General features: G+C 38.0%; 1 protein-coding gene across 5 annotated transcripts in view; it reads left to right on the plus strand.

Moving 5' to 3' along the window:
• Window positions 1-22,639, plus strand: part of cacna2d2 (calcium channel, voltage-dependent, alpha 2/delta subunit 2) — a 241,815-nt gene that overhangs the window by 127,684 nt on the left and 91,492 nt on the right. For 3 of the 5 annotated variants that reach the window (XM_015382058.1, XM_015382059.1, XM_015382060.1), the window contains exon 5: window positions 14,968-15,012. The exons of the other annotated variants lie outside the window; for them this stretch is intronic. In XM_015382058.1, coding sequence (XP_015237544.1) covers window positions 14,968-15,012 — 45 coding nt within the window. The remainder of the gene's footprint in view (window positions 1-14,967; window positions 15,013-22,639) is intronic. 5 annotated transcript variants of the gene reach the window in all.

Below are 22,639 nucleotides of genomic sequence, written 5' to 3' on the forward strand. Positions count from 1 at the left end.
AATTTCTAAACTATGGCAGTTTAGCTCTGCACAAAGCATTGCCTTTATTAGCTTTAACAGTTACTATTCAGTGTGACTTATTTAGTTCAATCAAAACATTTAGGCTTACCTGAGACTACTTTTTCTCATTAAGCCAGTTACTCACACAAATAATCCACATTCCTGTTTCTAGTTCCTTCCTAACTGCCGATGTCTTTTAGCTCTTAGTATTGCGACTACGGACGCACGTCCACCATAGCTTTGATGTCCATACCTGTTTGAGGTATTTGGTACCTCTTCGCATCTGATCTTAATGTGTGATACACTCAAGAAAAAAGCAACACCACAAAATGCTATTTTAAACTTTGCCTCGCCCCATAACTTTCAATCAAATCGAGACATCCATATCTATATATATATATAACTCTGGAATACTAATATACATCAACTGTTTACAACAGGCTGGCGAACAAAGTTCATTTTTCTCCATTTCAAAACATACATTTTCATTTTGACTGCAACCTTTCTCTCATCTCTGTCATCTCCTTCTCTCTTCTCATTCCATCAGCTTTGATTAGACTTCTCGTTGCTGTGGTGACCCAACAGTTTTGTAATTTCAGTATCTTGATTGTAAGCTACTGTAATTTGTTTAAGTGGTGCTTGACGGTGTTGAATTGCCCTACTTACATTTCTTCTCCCTTTTTCTTCGCTTTATTCTGCTTGCTACTGATGCACCTCTGTAGCTTCATCCCTTTGTGTTTAGTTTCAGTGTCAAATATTTGTTCTCAAGAAAAACTGCAGGAGATTTAAGAATTATGTCAATTTAATGATGTTCTTACAGAAAAATAAAAATACTGATATGGAAAAAAGTACAAATTATGAAAAATTAAATATCACCGTAAGCTTTCTGTCAGGAGGATATTGCCTCCTTTCTTGGAGGGAATGTTTAGAAAGTGTCCCCATGTCTAAATCCTTTGATCGATCCCCTGCCTCACAGAAGATGAGAATCAATAGTCGGAGAAATCCAGCCAGCCATGTTGCAAACTCTGATTTTCACATTTCACCACACAGTCAGAATCCATGAAATGTCATTTTTAAAGGGTAAACCTGATTCTCTTTGGGTCGTTCATTCAGAGTAAACTCACGGGAATTTATTTTTTTCCTTTTTATTAATCAAGAAACATCTACTTTCTAAGTTGGTTGTTAGCATTATATGAGACATATTTAAATATTTAGGGATTATCAGTCATTATTTTAGCCAAAAGCAAGTTTGTAAACAATTTTCAATCTTTTTATAGCAAAAAGAGAGAAGAAAAATATAGATGATGCATGGGTCACAAACGAGACCTGAATCACATATGTTTCTGTTTATGCTCTTGGCTGTAAATGTCTGCTCCCTCCATTGACAGCCTGTCAGTTATGACAAATATCTTGTAGTGAAAACATCTTCAAGGTGTGGGAATGGAGCCATTTAAGATTAGAATATTACAGACGATTAGAAAAATGTTTTGAATAAAGAAGTGTGGGCTTAATGAAAAGTATATTTAATACCTGATTAAAAGTTTACTTTAAAATCCTCTTTTTTGCAACTAATCCTTATCGAACCAGATTCTTATTAATTTAATTTGGGGGAGTATATATGTATATTAAAGGTGGGATGTGATAAATATTTTTTATCAAGTTAACTATAGGTTCTGTAATTAATTACTCACAATGAGGGCATTACAATCGATAACTATATTATCGATAAAATAAACCACCCTTTTTTCTCCCAAACACCCCTTTTCTCAATTCTTTATTACAAGCACAAAATTACATGTTTGTTTGTTTTATTCTTTTGAGAAAACCCAGATATTTTGTACAATTTCTATTAAAAACTTCTTTTTTAGAAGTACATGAACATTAGTTACAGTATTACAGTACTCAACCAAAAATTTTACAAATATATATATATATATATATATATATATATATATAGCAACAAGGCATAAATATTGCCTGCAATCAAAAGGTAAAGTTTAATTTCTAATACTGACCGAACTATGACAGTTTAGCTCTGCACAAAGCATTGCCTTTATGAGCTTTAACGGTTACTATTCAGTGTGACTTATTTAGTTCAATCAAAACATTTAGGCTTACCTGAGGCTACTTTTTCTCATTAAGCCAGTTACTCACACAAATAATCCACATTCCTGTTTCCTTCCTAACTGCTGACGTCTTTTAGATATATAGCTCTTAGTATGGCGACTACGGACGCACGTCCACCATAGCTTTGATGTCCATACTTGTTTGAGGTATTTGGTACCTCTTCGCATCTGATCTTAATGTGCACAAGCATCAAAGATGAAGCAGCAAACACTTTGCTACTCAATGTACGCAGTATGAACCTAGCGCAATGTGTATGAAAGTTTTGCTGATGTTGATGTGCCCAAGGGCAGCTGTGGCTACAATGTGGCTTGCCGACATCAGTGTGTGAATGGTAGAATAATAGAATATATCGTAAAGTCCACTTACTTGAAGTGTGTATAAATACAGCTGATTTAGTTCCAATTAAGACGTCAGGTCTATCTCTGTAATTAGACGGAGATACAATGACAAAGTAAAACACATCCACTTTAAGGAAAACACTTTTCCATACATTTCTGAATGGTGAGTTGTTGGTTATATTGTAGGTTGGGGTTCAGGTTCTGCCTCATTCAGTATTGTATCCATGCAGTCCTCGGTGCCTGCCTGCAGACATATTAAACCAAAGTACCCTTTGTCATTTAAATTTTCAAATCATTGTGAAGGACAGCAAAGCATCTGATAGAAATGATTACAGGGTCGAAAATTACAGGTTTCCTTTGGCCGGCACTGATTGTTGATTGGGCACCCGGTCAGTTGGTGGGAGAGGGTATGGGGTGGTTGACTTTTCAGGAGTAGCTAAGGTAAAATGGCTTGAAAAATCTCAGGGAAATTAAATTCAGTCTATCTGGAAGACTTTAACCAGATTCTTTTGCTTGGATGAAGGGAACACAAATGTCACACAAACGCTGCAGTTGGATACGATATGGGGATTCAGATTGTGCAAAACTGGTCAGTGTGGTTATAGAAGAAAAAAAATTGACCTGCTTAATATATTTGCAATTCTCGCTGTGATGGAGTGGTAGCATTCATATTGCTGTGACCTGTTTATCTTTTGTGTCTCTTTTTTGCACTACACCACCTTTCTGCTTCCCGCCTCTCCAGATTACGCCCTGTTTGGGGATGTTGGCATGTGTATGTCATGCTGGATAGGGGTTTTTATCTGGCATTGTGTCTATACAGGGTGGAGATGGTATCAGCATTAAAACCTGCTTCTCTATGGAGCCCTGTCATCCAACAATGGAAAACAGCATTACCCAGAGTGCAGCAGGACAAAGCCTTCTTTTCTTATCTTGGGATTGGAATATTCACAGAGTGATTTAACTGCTTTTACCAAGGGGAAGTGTCAGGCTAAAAAAGAAAGAGACAGTGAAGCAAAGATTGAAAGGAGGGAGCAAAAGAGGAGGGGAATGAGAGAGAAGGGATAATGAGACCTGCAGGATGTTTACAAAAAGAGAGTAAAGGCTGGAAATTGCAGATTGATCGGTGAAATTGGGGGCATGAGACATAACTACAGCATTTTCTGCCTTATTTATTAAAATTGGGCATTTACTTTCACAAAAATTGCCTTTTTATTTTATGTTTTTTTTCTTTATTCAACCAGTTTTAGCTTTGCTGATTTGTTCTTATCCATCTGGGAGATGTTGAAGCGAGTTGCAGTTCGGATGGGCAACAGGGCTCTGGCTGAAAAGGGGGCAAGACACTGATGACATGAGCATGGAGAATGCCATTCACTGTGCTGAATTTGCCTTGTGCATTGAAGCTTTAATCTAGAGGGCACGTTTGTTTATTGGCATACAAATGAACATCTGCATGGAGCTATGCTTTGGACGGCACGGTGTTAGCAGCTCCCTAATCACTTAAAAGCCTGGAGATGTGGAACATGCCAACAAGAAAACAGGAGAAGAGGGATTCAGCCCTGCCCAAGGCCGCTGTCATGCCCTGCTTTATCTGCGTCTCACTTAAGCTCAGTCTCTCTCTCCCTCTTTAGCCTTCTCTTCCTGCAGGCCAACTGTTAAATTTTATAGAAAGCCAATTGGTGCTTTTATTTATTGTCTTCACACTAAGCAGGCATTTTTGTGGTTTTCTGTGAGACAGCACTGTAGCTTCTTAAAACCACAGTATGCAACAGAAACAGAGTTGGGACTGAATGTACAATTCATGTAAAATGTTAACCAGCTGATACCAAATTTGATCAATTTAGGAGTTTTTAAATAATGTATTTATAGATGTATAATACATGCAAAATGTATTGTTTGTCTTTGAGAATTTGTAAAGCTTAAATTGGGAGCCTGTCTGCGTATCGACTAAAACATTTTTTATCAAGCAAAAATCACAGTGGGGGTGGCTAAAAATCTTTCCATTGGCAGTTGCTGCTTTTGAAGGGCTTTGGACAAGCTCCTGCTTGAGACCCCCCTACCACCTTTCTTTAAGACACACTTTTATTGGTTATCTAAAACTTAAGATAACCAATTAAAAGTCTGGTTGTTTCATTAACCAGTTCTTAGTTTCTATCAAAAAGTTAGGGGTTCATCTAATGACATCCACCAGCCTTTTTTTTCATATTGGAAAAACTACTTTATCAAGAAGAAATTTTATTTTTTTCAAACACTATACAATTAACTGCAGCTCTGTAAAACATTTCTTTGTGAGATATCTCAACCTGAAAATGATTTATCCTTTAATTAAGTTGTTCAAACATAACAGGTGTTTATTGCTTGTGCAAATTAGCCACCACACAATGTTGTATTTAAGTAACAGGGAAAGAAAAAAAACAACAACAGCAAATGTGCAAGCTTTTTTTTTTGTGCATTTATGGACATGCAACAAATTTAGTTGTGTACTCCATTTTAACAAAAGTTGAGTCCCTCTCTCATACATGTTACCCTCCAAAGTGAGTTAAGTGTGATGTAAAAATATAAATATAAAGTACATCAATCCCACTCCTGAAAAAGAAAAAAAAAAGAAATGCACTAAAGCAGCATGCATCAGTTATCTTTTATTTTGGAAGATGCTATTTTTAGATAAAATGCCGATTAGCTTCTTGTAAAGAGGTCAAAGCATCAGTCTCAAAAATACCAAAGCAATTCAGATTGCACATCAACGTAGCATAAAATTGATGTGCATCCATCATAAACTAGATTATTGTCCTCTATACCTTCAATCTATTAATGCAAATTTTTGGATAAGGAGTAAGCAAAGTACAAAATATACAAAGGGTTTTCAAAGCAAAGCAAGGGGGATATACTGCTGGATGTTGTTGTGAAAAAGGTGCTTTCCCTTTGTGCTGTTGCTTCATGCTTTCTTGGTGTAAGGGAATGCTGCAGAGATAAGGACACAAGCAAGCAACTGTGCACTCTTACTACATGCTAATTTAGGAGGAGCAAGTTCTGCATTTGCTAATTCTGTGCGATCTTAAGCTGTCTTTGATTTCAATTAATTGTTTCAGTAAATTGCCCTGATACGATGTGTTGTGAATTGGTGCTGTATCAATAACTTAAGTGAAACTAGACCAAGCCTTACCTTATAAAATTCAGTTGAATGTGCTGGTTGCTGTAATAGTAGTATATAATCACAATGAAAAGTATTGCATGTTCTGTAAATAAGCAATGCACCTACACCAGTTCTAGGATTTGTTTTATTCAGCAAGAAAAGGTTTCATATTTTATTCACAGATGGCCTCCACAATCCAAGATCAAAACAGTTAAAGGGCTATTAGATCTCTGACATTTTTCACATGCCTATGATTAATTTGCAGCCATTTAGACATTATGAGTTCACCTTTTCACACCGGTTAAAACCTCTGGGCCACATAAACCAAAGGAAATGAGCTGAGCAAATTAGTTTTTGATAGCGTTCATGTCAGTTTCGTTTTTTGACATCTGTCCTTTCAGTGTGAATGCCCTTGTGTTCCAGAAGAAATTGGATGTCAGTCATTACCCACTAAACATATTTCAAATTGTAAGGTTGTAAGCTTGATGCAGGAGCGATAGAAGTTATGGTTGAGTAGTTTACCTGGTTGGTTTAAGCTCCTGCTTCATCATTTTGTATCTTTTGACCATTAAACTCAGTGGAATTCTTGGAATTAAAAAAGGATGAGTGACGCGAAGAGACTGCAGTCAAAGAGTAGAGCAAAAATTAGACATCCACTCACATATTTTTGTGGTTAATCCTTGCAACGCTGATCTAAGTTTTCAGATATCTTAGGAAAATGTATTGTTTTTTACTTCATGTAATGCAGGTTTCTATATTTGTCTAAAATGTTTAAAGAGTTGGCCTTCTTATCTACTGAAAGTCTAGTTGTTTTTTGCAACCACACTTTTTAAGGTTCCAACCCTCACACTTGATCAAGGCTGATACATTGCACATACTATTTAGATAGCATGATGCATTTGCTGTCAGAACAAAGGCTGGGTAAACACCTTCTGCTCTCACTGCAGTTGGGGTTTGACTCCCTCAAGAGAAGTAGGTTTCAAATGAGTAGTTTTATGAGCCCTGCTGCCTACAACAGTATAAACAATATCCATTGATACAGTACCAGAACAACCTGCTAGGGTTTTTGCACAGTGAAAAATTCACGTTGGTGTACCACTTTCTTTGGGATACATTTTAAATTCCTCAGATCCATTTTTAAACAACTCAGTGATCCTGAAAATAGCCATTTTTTGAATTCTCTACTCAGTTATTACACTAAACACTTATGTTCTTAAGATTTCAAACATGTTTTATTTAATGAGTAATAAAACATTGAGTCTTCTAGTATACTCCAGTAGTCTAGTTGTAAAAAAAAAAAAAAAAAAGGGGATGGTGATATCTTTTTTTTTTGAAAGCATACAGTACATAGCCTAATTAAAATAATCTATTAACCTAAAGCAGTATGCATGGTATTGTTGTTACATGTCAGGTACACCTTACAGTAGAACTGCAGTCAGGCCCTGGACTGGCATGGCTATCACTGCCCCTACATATTTAGGGACAAATGCAGAGGATGAATTTCCCACTGGGATCAGCTTCATAATCATGGTAGGCCACTTCTTTGATTTTTTGGCAGGCTACTCGTAAGCTCACAGCCTGCCAAATGTTGAAAGGGGAACATTATTGCCATTACTGTTATTATATAGTATAGAAATTTTATACATTCAGTAATAAAATGTCACAGGGGATGTTATGGGGGGGATGGTCATTTAAGAAGGGGGCTGATTTTTAAGATTTTTCTTTAGAAGGGGAATGCCATCGCCCCTCATCCCGCCTCAACTCGAGTACTGAGTATACTTGCTTATCCTTGCAGGGTCAAAGAGACACCGGTATACTTTTCCAGAAGTTACTGGCAAATGGCATGGTACACCACGGACAAATCACCTTTCCATCAAAGAGAAACACAGAAAAAAAAGAACACACAACCACGTTCACACACTTCAACTTACAGGAAATTATGAGAGAGAACGATTAATCTAGCAGTTAGATTTTTTTTGTGTTTTGTTGGACTTAGGAGGAAATCAGAGTATCTAGAGAGAACCCATGCATGCATGGGGAGAACATATAGAAATACTCAAGTCCTGGTTCTAAATTAGGACCATATAGCTGCAAGTCAACGGCGCTTTGCTGCATGACACCATGCAGTTTCTCTACTGATCCCATTCCACCTACCAGGCAAATTCTTAATACATCTCTTTAACTTTACAAACTAATGGGAAGATTTGTCTTGTATATTCTAGCTAAATTTTCACACTGGCTAAGTTGTGTGCGCCATGGTGGCGGTGGGGTGTTTACCTTCTGGGGCTGATGTGTGCGGGTTAATGAAGAGCAGTAAATGAAATCCTTTATTGTGTTTGATATAATGTCAGCTTCCATTAGGGAAAACGGCGGAAGGAATGATTGCTAGACTATCTGGGAGGGGTGCTGTTTGTGTGTGTTTGGCTGTTTTACTTCATGCTCGTGTGGATACCCCAGGGCAAAGCAGAGGCAGAGAGTGTCTTCTGTAATTATAAAATCATTAGCAGGTGTCCAGAGGAGATATGAATATGACTGTAATCTGTCCTCACCCATGATAGAGTGCTTGTCACACACTCAAATGTCAACCTGTCTCCACCTGCACATTGGGAGGAGTTCAGATTCCAAAGGTTCGCTCTTAGTGACTACACTCACTCATAGGATATACCCCAATATGTCACAGCAATCTCTGAGTGGACATTTTTTTAGTGTCTGTGCTGACCTGCATAAGGAAATAATTCGCTGTATACAAAGTGCTAGATCAAATATACGTTTTTAACGGTTGTGAGCTTTAAGTGGGTTAAGGTTTTCTGTTTTCCAGCTTTAAAAAAAATGATGACTTCAAAATAATGTGTAGCAAAAATCGATAAAATAAGAGTAATACAATCTCATAGTGAAATTGAGTGAAAAAAAAAAAAACTAACGCAAGACATGGGGAAACATATTTGTTTAGATGTTCAAGTGAGCAGACATTTTATGTAGCGACAAGGAGACAAAGTCACATTGTAATCTGGAGCAGAGAGGCGGTTGCTATAGCAACGCTAGGCATCTAACCTACACGCTGCAGCGGTTGCTAAAGTCTGAAATTGGTGAGAGGAGGCTGCTTGGAGAAACGGTGATGGGAGGAGAGAGATGAAGATAAGACGTGGCAGGGAGGGAAAAAAGACGGAGAGGGAGGAGGAATGATGAAGCAAAACGAGAGGAAAGGAAGCAGAGATAAGAGTGAGGAGAGGATAGGGCGTGTAGAAGATGAGCAGAGGAGACTGATGCGGGGGAGGGGCAAGAGATCATCACCTTACCTCTGTGTGTCTCCCTTTTTGTATTTGTTGATTCACTCTGTGTTATGGATTTAATTTACTGATAGCACTTCAGTCAGTGCGAATTTTCACATGCATATGTCATTGTGAGCATTTACATTGAATATGTTTGCAGATGTGTTTAGAACTAAAATCTAAACTCTATGAAGTTGTCTTTATATGTAAAATAACATACAATTCATTTATACAGAGGGTAAGGAGATCAGCGTAGGATAACTGCATGTGTATATGTAATCAGATGTGTATTTAACCTAAATCCCCTGCCCAGAGAGACCTGTGACCAGCTGCAGCAGATGGCTGTGGTGACCCTGGGCATGACTGAGGGTCATGGTAGCTTTAGAAACACAGGCATCGAGCCATCTTGTCTTTGCATGTGTGTGCAGATTGCATTTATGAGTAGTTACAAATTACTCAGGGCTGCTTAGGAACACTTTTTTATTAACCAATATATATATATATATATATATATTGCACTGGGTATCAAATATAAAAACAGGTTTTTAAATAGTAATTGCACATTAAATATTGCTAAAGTTATTGCCGTTATAGTGTCCCATTGTAGAGTCTTATGGCAGCAGTGATAAATGAGCTGCGGTAGCGCTCCTTTTTACAAACAGTGTGTAAAAGTATTTTGCTAAAGAAGTTGCTTGGCTGCTTTACAGTCTGTTGCAGGTGTTGTCCAGGATGGATGTAAGCTTACTGTAGACAGCACCCTGCTCTCAGCCAGTTCCTCAGCTTGAGTCCAGAGTGCAGCCTAGGACAGAAATGACCTTTCTCACCAGTTTGTTCAGTCTCTTTCTGTCCCACTCTGTGCTCCCATGGCCCAGCAGACAACAGCGTAGAGGAGGGCTGATGCCGCCACAAAGTCTTTGAATAAGCCAAGTTAGCCCCTTTAATGCATGTTTCAATTCTTTCTACAAACACCACCACCCTGCAGTTTGCTTACTTTCACACATTTTCTTGGTAATTTGCAGGCCTGTGAAACATTATTTGGACTACTGTTGAGCTAGGTGTTTGCTTATCTCAGTCAAACATCTGAAATCTGCAGAATAGCTTGCCATTTGGGAAATAGAGAATAGAGAAAATACTGACCTAATTTGCACATTGCCAAGATTTTAAAAAGGTATTTACAGTTTGTGTGTGTTCCAGTTTTAGAAGTGCCATATAGAGCAGCTATTGTAAGGCTAGAGATTTTATTCTTTTTACTACTTGTTGTTCTTCTGTCAGTGGTCAAGGGAGCCAGACTGACTTACACCGTAAATGTGTTGTATCAAGTTTTAACCAGTGTTGTTTTCGTCAACGATGATGAAATCATTTCGTTGACGCTCCTTTTTTTCATGACGATAATGAGAACTGACGAGCTAAACATGGATCTTTGATGACGAAAACATGACAACTCACGGGTTTCAGTTTTCATTGACAGGACGAGATTGGATGAAAACATTATTGGGTGATCTGTCAGACCTTTAAAATATTGGTAGTTTATATCTGCCAATACCCCCAGCACAAGCATCAGAATTATATCAGGAGAGAAAAAAATGGTCTTAGAACATCTCTATTGGTAACAAAACTGTTTCTCCATGATGAGTTTGAAAACCTAAAAATAAACTATTACGATGCATCATATTAAATTTAAGTTCATGTATCACGGCACAGCACCCAACTAAATCGACCGATTAAAGTCAAGGGTTTCCAGACACAATAATTAATGGTTGCTGACCTAATGACTGCATCTCAGGCCTCTTGTAGATTACCTATTCAAAGGCTTAAGCCCAATTACCGCATAGCTCTATTCATAGCTGTATTCTGAACACACACACACATTGATTACTATCACACAAACTGCTGTCTTTCAGCATATTGTTCCTACTATTGAGTAATTGATGTTAATTTCCAAACAAGTTGCTGTCATTTGTTATTTGCAAACACCAACAAGATGCTGATGAAGGTTCTCAGTCATCCAGGTCATAGTCATTCCGTAAAAATTCAAAAAATATCCACTGGACTTGGTTTTCAAGATTTGAAGACGTTTCGCCACCTCTCCAGGAAGCTTTCTCAATTCAAATGTCTGGAATCGCAGTGAGTTTGAGTCTTATATGGACAAGGCCTTGTATTGCTTGGAAACATGCAATGGTAACCGATGAATGGGTCGTTTAGTTCCATCGTTAGCCTGTAATATCTGAACCTGTCTATGATTCTAGGGGTCGGTCGTTAAAGGGGGGGATTGCCATTAAGGGGGGGATTGTCTCCTGTAATACCTGAAAAGCTTCCTGGAGAGGTGGCGAAACGTCTTCAAATCTTGAAAACCAAGTCCAGTGGCTATTTTTGGAATTTTTACGGAACACCAACAAGATGAAGAGAATCAACAATTTTCCCCAAATTTGTATGTGTGTCTGTGGGTTTGTTTTTGTAACCTGGTGGAGATAGTATGAGGGGAATTTTTGTTAAAATATGCTACAGTCTAAGGGATTTACAGGCAGTTGTTGGGACCTGAACTGGTGTCCATAAGGAAATGTTGTTTTCTTGGGTTTAGGGTTTAGGCCTAAGGTGTGAATTCAGTTTAGGCTAGATTTAGATATATGTTGGTTATGTCAGGGTGTCTGGGTTAGGCCATGCAAATGAATGGAAATGACTGAAAAGTCCCCACGAAATATGAAGACACACGTGTGTGCGTTGCTGTTACTGAGAAATTTGGTGTTGTAATTGTTTAGATAAATGAAATATGTTGGTCTGTTTAATGCAAAGTACAAGCACTGCTGGGGGGGGTACTGGGAAAAGGTGTGCAAATGTATTCAAATAAACAGTTTTTGCAAGCACTCAGCTTGCATTCAGGTTGATTAAAAAAATGAATAAACAAAAAACTTGTCTCCATAAATTACTTCAGAGATTGCCAACCTTGAAATGGTCGTATGTTCTTTAGCTCTTTTTCAATTTCCAATACTTCACCTATGTATGTATGCAATTCTAACTGCATGTATTTTGGGTTAAGGTCCTTACTAGCATATCATATCATATCTACAAACTGTTTTCTATATTCCTTTGAAAAATCCCCCCTTAGTTAGCCTGTATATAGACTATTTGAGAAATCTAAATTTTCTCTTGTGTTGCAGTTTCTCAATTATCTTTAGGTCTGCCTTATTAAAACGCATAAACATACTTTTATCTTGCTGTATGTTTAGTGCTATTTTCCTGCTGACAGATAAACCTCTGTCTCATTTTAAGGTCTTACCCATCCTCTCCCTCTTTTATTCACTGTTTGTTGTATCATTGCTTAAGTAAAACATTTCCACATAATTATGTTGCGACTATCTTACATGAAAATTATTCATGGATGAAAGAAAGGGATCAAATCGTTGTATACACTATACTTGTTAGATGTTTTAAAACACATTTTGCAAACCATCCATCGTTTGTCATCTGCTTTAAATTTGTACAATGTTTTGTCAGTCTATTTTATAAAATCCCAATTTCAGGTTTTGACATGACAAAATTAAGAAATTACAAAGTGGTATGTTGTTTGGTCAGGAAACTTTGCTATACACCTCCAAATAAATTTTATTTCAGTTATATTTAAGTAGATTTAACCTTTAATAGGTTTATTTCTTATTTACTTTCTCCTTCTTAATAAGCATAAAATGTAATCCCTCTTCCAGGCTTTATTACTTTACACATAAAGGCATATTAAGCCAAGCATGTTTACCTATTAACAGCACCCAATGTTTCAGGTCTTTATCCAAGTGTCCTTTTTTCACAGTTTGAAATTCTTATTCAAATTCCAAGAGAAATGTGCAGGGGGAATCCTAGGAAAGGGGTTTCAGTCTAAAAAAATTAAAGGAAGCATGTGGGAAGAAATAAAGGAAGTTATAATGCATGACAAAACTTAGTGTAATGCTGAGATGAAAAGAAATGGGAAGTCTGAAAGGAAGTCTTAGCTGTGTAAGATTTACTTCACCACAACAAAAGGCTGTCTCTTTGTCAGCTAGCCTCTCTCACCAGATCATGACCGCAGCGCTGCCTGTGAGAGTGCAGCAGTAACCATGTTGCCCTTGAGAGCACATTCTCAGACAGTCTCTCCTCATGATAATGAGGCAGACCATATGGATGCTGCCCACCAAATGCAGCCACTGACTACCTAGGAGGCTGATAAGGACTCCAGCTGAGAGGGAAAAGAGGACAACTGGGTAGCCAACAGCTGAGCATGAGGATAGTGTAAGCTCTTAGTCATAAAAATATGAATCTGGAGCCTCAGCCTGTAGCTAGAGAGTCAAGTGGTTAAGCGGAACAAAACTGTTTAACACTGTGTTGTATATTTTCATTCTTATTTGGTGTGGGTGCCTACCCTCTGCTGGGAACTACGACAGAACATTAACAGCAGAGGTTGGTAAAACTCAAAGTAAAGGATAAAAGCTAGAGGTGAAGACCCTTTTTTCACAACAGAGATATTTTTCATACAAGTTTTTTGCATCACTCTTTCAAATGCAAACTAAATTGTTGGTAAGGCAAGAGGCAATTTTACAAAGTAAAGATTGTGTATATATGTGTATCTGATCCATGAAAATGGAAAACAAAGCTTTTGAAAAATAACAGCACAGCGGCCTATTTTGTGCACACCCACTACTGCTTTAAGGGTAAGAATGGTACTAGAATGATTTTACTAGAAGCTCAAAGACTATGAGACAAAATATATTTATCCTCTCTCTCTGTATATATGTATGTATACATACAAATATACACATATACAGTATATAAATGTATATATACATACATATATACAGAGAGAGAGGATAAATATATTTTGTCTCATAGTCTTTGAGCTTCTAGTAAAATCATTCTAGTACCATTCTTACCCTTAAAGCATTAGTGGGTGTGCACAAAATAGGCCGCTGTGCTGTTATTTTTCAAAAGCTTTGTTTTCCATTTTCATGGATCAGATACACATATATATGTATATGTACATGTTTACAAGTATAAGGATCCTGTTTCTTTTAAGATGGCAAATGAGTATCTTCCTCACTAATTCAGTATTGATGCTAGCACCTTGGAATCTGTGTCGGTACTCAGTGGTATCTATTTTTTTTTACCATAATAATACCATCTTATGCAGTACTTACTTGCCTGGAGATTACTACCAATGCTGCTTTCTTTTGGTCACTGTGCCAGCAGCCTCTGCCATCAGTCCTGTGTTTTAGTCTCTCTGTTTCACAGTGATGCCCTGAGATGCCAAAACATGATACTTTTTGATTTAATGTGAATAGGTAATCAGTAGTACTGTTTTTTTAGTTCCCTATAAAAGTAAAAATTTGATAACTGTCCCGGGGTGTAGCATTAATATTTCTTTCTGCTGATGACTATTTTAGTAACCTTAGCTATATACATGAAGAGAAATCAAAATTGCTAAGAAAAGACTTCAGTTTATTCTTGACCAAGAACATACAGTAGGAAACCCTTGAGCCTAACCACGCAGGAAATTGCACACACTTTTAATGATGTTAATTGGCACAATTATGGAAATATTATCTTTTGTTTGTTATAGAATTGGTAAAAATAGAATACTCTGTATAACATGTTATAGACCAGTAGCTTTAACTTTTTGGTTCATATAGTAAAATGTCAGAATATTTGAAATTTTCTTTATCTACTAAATTTGTTGTTGATCACAACCTGCTAGTTTGCAAAGTTATCTTGGTGGAGTTTTCTTGAAGATATAAGACATGTCAGCTTTAGAAAAAAGCTTTGCGGCGTTGCTGGTGCCTTGTTCTTGTTTTATTGCAAACCATCTGACCTCACACTACATTTTGTTTCACATCACAAGATTCCAAACTTGTGCTCAAAACACTGGTTTAATACATCTTGCTTTGTCATGACAAGCATTCTACATCACACTACTCCTGTGTTCTGTGATGCTGATTATATTCTCATGCTGAACAGTGTGACTGAATATAAACAAGACTTTCTCTCTCTCTCTCTCTCCTGCTTACCACCACAGGTCGGGAGCTGATATAGGCACAGCTATATCTTCTCTCACCACCTTTTCTTCTTACTTTTCTTTTCTGCACAGGAAAATGCCATTTCATACTACGATTCCAAAGCGGATTCAGACTATGTGAGTACAGTATGGACTGCTACCCACCCCATCCCCGCACCGTCTGCCTGCCTATAACCTCCCCACGAAATCCCACTCGATCCACTTCCCATTCCCTTTTACCCCTTCCTGCAAGCCCTTCTCGCTTCTCCCTTTGGCCTTATCGGTGTTGATGTCCCTTGTCCTCAGGTTGTAGGATCCTGCACTGTCTGTGTGCATTAGTGAGTTGGTATTGCTGTATGGTGAGTTTATGTGATGGAGCACGGCCAGATCGGCATGCATGAGTCTGTAAATCTGATGTCCTTCCCCAGAAGTTATTTCCAGTTTCCTTTGTCCCCGGGATGAGAACTTTGTTAGCAGTCTGCTTGAAGTTTCCTAGAGGAACCCAAAACACAAGTAATGCAGCAATTTTACAAAGCAACATAGCTTTTCTATTTCTGATGTCAGTCATGCCATTCAAAGAAAGGCTTACAAGTTTGCCATCAGAAAAAATAAATTCTCTCCTGCAAGTTCTGCACAAAATAGGATATTCTTTTAACCCATGCCCACTGATTTATCAAGTTTCAAATTGGCAAGCAAGAATCCCTTTTAGATCACTGAAGCAAGGAGAAGATGGGAAAGAGAGTGAGAAAAGAGAAGCAGAGAAGCAATAAATCATGGTGTGATTTTCTCTTTGTGCACGACAGTGTCGTGATTAATGACACAGCGCTTAAGGGCCTGTCAGCAGATCTAATTGGAGAGCATCGGTCATCATTAACATGGCACACCAAGGTCGACACTGTGTCGCACCTCTGACCCGCTCGTCTACAACTTTACAACCTCCCAAAACCAATGGTTGAGAGTCAGGCAGAGGTCATTCATCTTGAATCCCCACCAATAACCCTCCCAGTCAGTCTCACTTGGTAAAACTCTTCACTTAAGCTCAGATGCTTGAATAAAATCCTTAATTGTAAAGATGATGTCAGATAAGATTTAGTTCAAATAAAGGTAAGTCATTGGCTGGCTATTTATTCAGTGCACCCAATTAAAGTATACCTTTTGTGTCTAAAAGTGAAGTGTCATGGTTCCAAGCATGTTTGATGTCCAGTATATATGGTTAATTGTTTTTTAACTCCAACTTCAGGTTTCTTAACTATCTTCAAAACTTGATGTATTTGGGTAGTGAGTTAATGCAGTGCCCTCCACAATTATTAGCATCATTATTTCGCGTACTAAAGCCTTGCTTTAAGTATATCCATGGCCACTGCCTAGCTAAGATCAGATCCTTTGAGAAGCAAGTTAAGGAGGGAGACGCAGACATCCAAAAGAAAGTACATGCATTATTAAGAGGTGCTGGAACCATCAGTAGTAGTCCAACTTTTCAGGTTATGAAAAGATGTTATACAAATGCTACGACCTCTTTCAATCCAAATGGAGCGAGTTTTCTTCATGGTAAATACTAATGAACTGTACTTACATAGCACTTTGTCTAGTCTGAGGATCACAAAGCTTTTTACTATACATCAAGTACTCAATTTAACATTTGACAGAAGCAAGGCTTTTTATACAGTCAGCCCCACCAGGCCCTCTGACCATCAACAGACGTTAAGAGAGATGATGTGTTTTGCTCAAAGAAACAACAACAGAGAGGGATAGAGTGGGTTACAAATTAACACGTACCTCCTGAGGCACCCTTGCCCCTTTTTTAAATAAATTTTAAAAAAAAAATGCCTATTTACCCTATTTAAGAAGAACTTCACAAAATCTTTAGGAGCAACAGTAAAATTTGCAGTCACTCTCCAAAAAACATAAATGTAGTACAAACACTAAACTTTCTTGAACACATTAATGATGATAAAAACACAGAACACATGCAAATAAAAAATGCTGCAAGTAGCAAAAGCAAGTTCTGAAAAATAGCTCTGTGTCACCTTGGTGCTAAAGACAAAACTTATATGTGACAGGATGTCACAGGTCTATGCATGGTTCTCTTGAGTTATTAATGGATCCCAAAGGTAGGGTCTAAACTTTCCAATGATTGTCAAACTTGTGGAAATTGAAAAAGAATTGAAATAGTTTAAGGAGAAATCGGCCTCAACTTTTTTTTGGGTCACAAACCAGCTGAGTGGTAACAGAAGCTGTTTGGCCACAGTCTCTATAGCTACTGACTGAACTCTCATTTGACTCACTCTTCTTATGTGTAAAAGATTAATTACAAAACTGTAGTGCAATATTTATGTTCATTTAAAAGACAAACATCTTTCCACTTTCTTGTTATTCCTGTTCTTTTTCAATCGCTATACATTTTCTAAAAAATGTTATGGGCTATTGGAAAATACAAAGAAATCCAACCAGTCTTCAAGGATGCAGCAATCCATCAATCATTCATAGGACAGTATCATTGCAGTTTAGGGGTTGGTGATCAATGTATATGTATGAGCAGCTGCAGCTAGAACTGGCACCACAATTACTTAATCTTAACCCATCAAAAGTTATATTGTTGTTCACAGCAGCTTGATCAGCACCAGTGCATTGTTCATGCACATCATGCACTGCACCAAGTAGAGTGACCAGATGTCTTGAATTGTGGTGAACTGTGCTGCAATTTCTACTCTTGTCCCAGTTTCTCACAAATTAAAAATGTCCAGCCCAGGATTGGATTGAATTCTAAAGATGCCAACAAAATTATTCCACAGGAACTTTTCCTGAATATAAAGAAAACAAAGCTTGTCAGTCAAAATGCAAAGCAGCCCCATTTTTTGACCAATCTGTGCATGTTGCTCTTGAAATAAAGCAGATCAGGTAGAGAATTTTAATCTATATCAATAACTGTTTAATTTAAACTATCTTGAAGATGAAAATACAGCACACTGTATGCTAGGTTACTTCAATCAGGCTAAAGTCACCAATCTCCCTTTCTCTGTTTCCAACACGGATGGCATTTCAGCTGGAATGAGGAGATCCTCGAAGTATTCTTTCCTCCGGAGGCACTGAACAGTTTCCTTTAGAGCCAACAGAGAGCCTTTCTCTATGGTCTCTCCAAACATGTCCCAGGACTTGATTGTTATTTGTTGCCTCTGCGACCTCCCATGCAGTGGTAACATTGGCCTCATGGTAACTGCTTGATGCCTCAGGTGTTCCAAATCCCAATTCTTCATCTTGACACCATTCCTTATTGCAGGTTTCCACTACTGGGTTCATGGGTTTCCTCAATGACAAGCACTGTAGACCTTACAGCGTCAGATAGAGGCAGCCGTTAGGCAGAGAACATGATCTACTTTGAAACAATGCCCCATGCCTCCCCTGGAATCTGAGAGAAGTTCTCCTGGAGGTGAGAATTGAATACGTTCCCGACCGAGGGCTCCTCCAGACTTTGCCAGGAGACCTTCACTATTTGCCCAGACCTGCTGAGTATGTCCGGTTTCCTATTCCTGCATACTGAACTCACCAACAGGTGGTGATAAGTGTACAGCTCAGACATACAGCCAAAAGTCAGAAGAAACAACTAACTACAAGTTCAATCATTGACACATGGGCTACAGTGTCCTAGTGCCAAGTGCACAGTTGAACATCCTTATGCTTATGATGGTATGAGAATTTTGAACCGCCATTATTCTGACTCACCACCTAGAGCCTTTTTGCCTTAGAGGACTGTAACCAGGGGTGTTTAAATCCCTGATACCAACTTATTGAATCATCCAAACAGTGAAACACCTCCACAACGTTAAGGTGACAGTTCGAGAAGGGGGTTTACCATACTTATTTTAAAATTTCATGCTGAGGGGACTGGATAGAGCAAAATTATATATTTGAGTTGCAGAAGAAAGTCATAGCTGAAAAAGCAGACCATTTCTGGCATTGTCCCTAATAAGCATCCTTGTTGTCCTACAATTGCTTTGTCTGCCAATCAAGAGCATATTTGGTATTCCTTGCATGCGGATTACAAAGCTGAGCACACAATTTAGTTACAACATAAAACTTTTGTATCTTCATTAAAGCCTGACAGTCTCAGAGCTGCAGCGAGCTAGCAGTAGTTTTCTGTTAATATTTATATAGCGTCAATTCACCAAATATGTCATCTTACAGCAATAGTACATAGACTTTAGGACTTTAGGCAGTACTAACCTCCTGGTGAAAAGGGCATCTTCTTAATTGCCCATTGGTTTCTAACATCCTGCATCTGACAATTCCAAAACCTTTTTATCCACATTTTGTCTTTATAGGATAGACTTTTACTGCTGTTTTTATATTTTCCTAATACCAAATGCTGGGAGATTTAGGCCTCAACAAAAAAAAAGGCACTGGCTCGATCTAGATGCAACAGATGATAATTGATAATTATGTTTTTTACCAATGGTTTTTTGTTTTTTTATTAAAGAGGCTATAGGCATAAGTAGCCATGTGCTTACTCCAAGCACGCATCTTATTGGAAGACATGCAAAACAAGACACTGTGCAAAGCCAAACAACGCTGCAGTGAGCTGTGGGTTCCCCCCCTGAGTATGCAGATGTAGCCGCTGAGAGTTTACAGTGAAAACAGGGCACAAAATCTATTGTTTTAAAAACCTCCAAAACTGTCATTTTCAGTACAACACTGACTGGTTGGTTCATGTCTTTACTGCAAAAAAGAGAACTACTAATTTCGCAGAAATATATGCTTTTGGCAGTTTTTCTCCGTTTGCAGTCTACCCACTTGTTCCTGCTTTGCTCATGACATATGTATTTGGGCAAATCATAGACATCAATGCATATAATGTCTTCGGGCCAGCTCTTAGTTGTGACATGAAAGAGATGCTTTCCCAGAGAATTTTTGGAAGGGAGAATGAAAAGGTGCTTAGTCTTTCCTTTAAACTGTTTCTTGTAGCATCCTGTTTATGTCTCTATTGAGGGCATGGTCCCTTAGTAAAGCACCCCTTTGCAGTCATAAAATAACCCATCTAAGAAATGCAGAACACCAGACTACAGGGTATAACTTTAGACATCCCTGCTCTAACACTTTGGGGAGATAACTCTTGAGTACAACATGCTTCTGTGCATGCTGGAGTTCATGGCTTAATTTAAGAATATTAGGTGAAGACTTATTATTATTATTTTTATTTTTCCCAGTTTTCCAGTTGTATCCCGGCTCTAATACGTTAAGTTAGACAGCTTTTCAGTCATTGGGTTCTGAGGAATCCTGGTAATGAACCACAGTTTTTCTATCCCTTGTGTTAGGTAAAGATCCCAGTATGTAGGGAATTGGTCAGTGAGGACTAACTATTGACAACACTTTTTTTTATATACCAACAGAAGCATGTCGTCTGCAAAAATACACATATGAGACACTGAGAAACCCCAACCAGAGTATTGTCTCTCAACATCTAAGCCTTTAGATCTTCTCAAAGAATGATTGGAATATGCAGGGTTGCCTGGTGCAGTCCATGTACAACTGGGAACAAGTTTGACCGTATGCAGAGAACGTTAGCCAGTTCTTGAAATCCAGATCAGAGTCCTGCATGGGTCTGATTTTTAAAACTGTATCCGCCCACACACATAGAGTTCAGAACCAAGACCCAACCTGTTACCCGCAGTTATCCCCATTTAAAACCTGGCCAGGACAGCACGGACCTGTAAATAATAAGGTGTGACCCGACCCGTGATCAAAAAGTTTACACACAGTCGTTTATACTAACAGAGGCAGTAAAAAAACATTGCCTCACCCTCACATCCAGTGCGCACTGCTGTCACAGATTAACAGCTGTAAATTGGCCGAAGTAAGAAAGATTGCTATAAAAAAAGACTGTTATCTGGATATTCTTGAATCAATTAATTGTTTCAGATGTAGAGTTAATAAATAAGAAATAAGTTTCATTCATGATGTAACTCTCTGTATTAAACCTGCTGGCATTTTTTCAATTATACCCGTGCCCACACCCATGAAATAATATGTTTTGGTTTTTTTCTACACCTCTACACCATTTTATATGGGTACTCGCCAGATATCTGCAGGTACCTGACCCGGTGCAAGACCGGATATGTCTTAAAACCATCTTTGGAAGGCTGTTCTCCTGTAGCAATGTTTCTGCTACTTTGATCCATAAAACTCATGTAAACAGCATGACCCAACTCTCTTGGCCCTCAGCACTTCCACAAGGGTGAAGAGCTTATCCCCTTTTATTGGCCAGAACTAATTTTACAGTCCTCCTTCTGAATCCAAGAGTTGGTTTATGCATTGAACCAACTGTTAGATTAAAATATTCTTCCAAAATAACTCTAAAATAACTTTGTTGTCTCCCCAAATAAATATATTCAGTTAAAGATAATTTTTGTATTTTATTTTCGTGTTAGATTGTGAACCTGCAATAAAAAATGGATTTATTTAAAAGCTTTTTATATACCTTTACCGTTGGGGCTAATAATTATAGAAGACAGTGCATATATTTAGAAAAAAGGGCTACACCTCACACTATCAAAGAAAAACAAGTCAAGCATGCTACTTGATTATGAAAACAGTTTTTGTTCTGCATAGTTTAGCATTAAAAGCAGCACTTGAATCTGTCCTAAAGAGAAATACTGCCAGTCATATCTCTAGGTTGTAATTTGCTTGTCGCAGGACTTTCATACACATAAAATACGTTATTACTTTTTTGATTATGATGTTGTTCAATCAAATTTTTCTGAGTTTCAGCTGTCATGCACAGCTATTTTAGATAGCTGTGTAAAATGCTTCCATCTCTGATCTCCCTTTGTCTTATGCTGAGAGAAAGGGTGTGTGATCTTGCTTTGATCTGAGAATGCACTCAGGGTCATAAGCGACATCTGAGGTTAACCATGGTTGGCTCAGGGTGGGAATGAAAGAAGGGTTGAAATGTCATCTTTGGCCTCTTCATCCTTTAATTAAACTTGGAGAACGAGGAGATAAAATTAACAAATTGGGTAATGAATCGAGCAAAACAGGTGGTAGGTGGTTGAAGAAAATGAACCAATCAGTCTTTCCTGTGTGGATTTATTCAGCTTCTAATTAGACACTGCCTCGGTTAATTATGATTGGGCTCTTTTGGAGGGGGTAGGGGTAAGCTTTACACTGAAAGAATTTGTCACTCTAAATGACAAACAAATACCTACTGTATCTCTCTCAGTTAAGCTGTCTAGCTATTATCAATAAACTAAATGTGTTCTAAAATTACTAGATACTATTTCTTTATTCAAGAAAAACATTTTATAAAAACAATATATATATATATATATATATATATATATATATATATATATATATATATCCTATTTGGAAAACTTCTGTTTTTTTCCAGCTATATATGGTAATGATATTGTCATGATGGGTTAAAGAGGCAAGCCCAAGATGCAGAACACACACGGACGAGGCAGGGAAAAAGTTCAAATGTTTATTAAATGAAAGAACACACAAGGTCAATGCACTGGGACTGGAAACAGTTGGTTAGCAGAGTTCATGGGAAGCTAAGTGTCTAGCTTCAGGCTTAGCATGGCAGACCTTGATCTGAGCTTCCAGCTCACTGCAGAGAACAACAGGGAATATCCACATAGGATTCTTCAGGCTGAGCTTCCAGCTCTTTGCAGAGAACAACAGGGAATATCCACATAGGATTCTTCAGGCTGAGCTTCCAGCTCTTTGCAGAGAACAACAGGGAATATCCACATAGGATTCTTCAGGC

The sequence above is a fragment of the Cyprinodon variegatus genome, unplaced genomic scaffold (genome assembly GCF_000732505.1).
Source record: "Cyprinodon variegatus isolate N-32 unplaced genomic scaffold, C_variegatus-1.0 Scaffold248, whole genome shotgun sequence".
Classification (NCBI taxonomy): domain Eukaryota; kingdom Metazoa; phylum Chordata; class Actinopteri; order Cyprinodontiformes; family Cyprinodontidae; genus Cyprinodon; species Cyprinodon variegatus.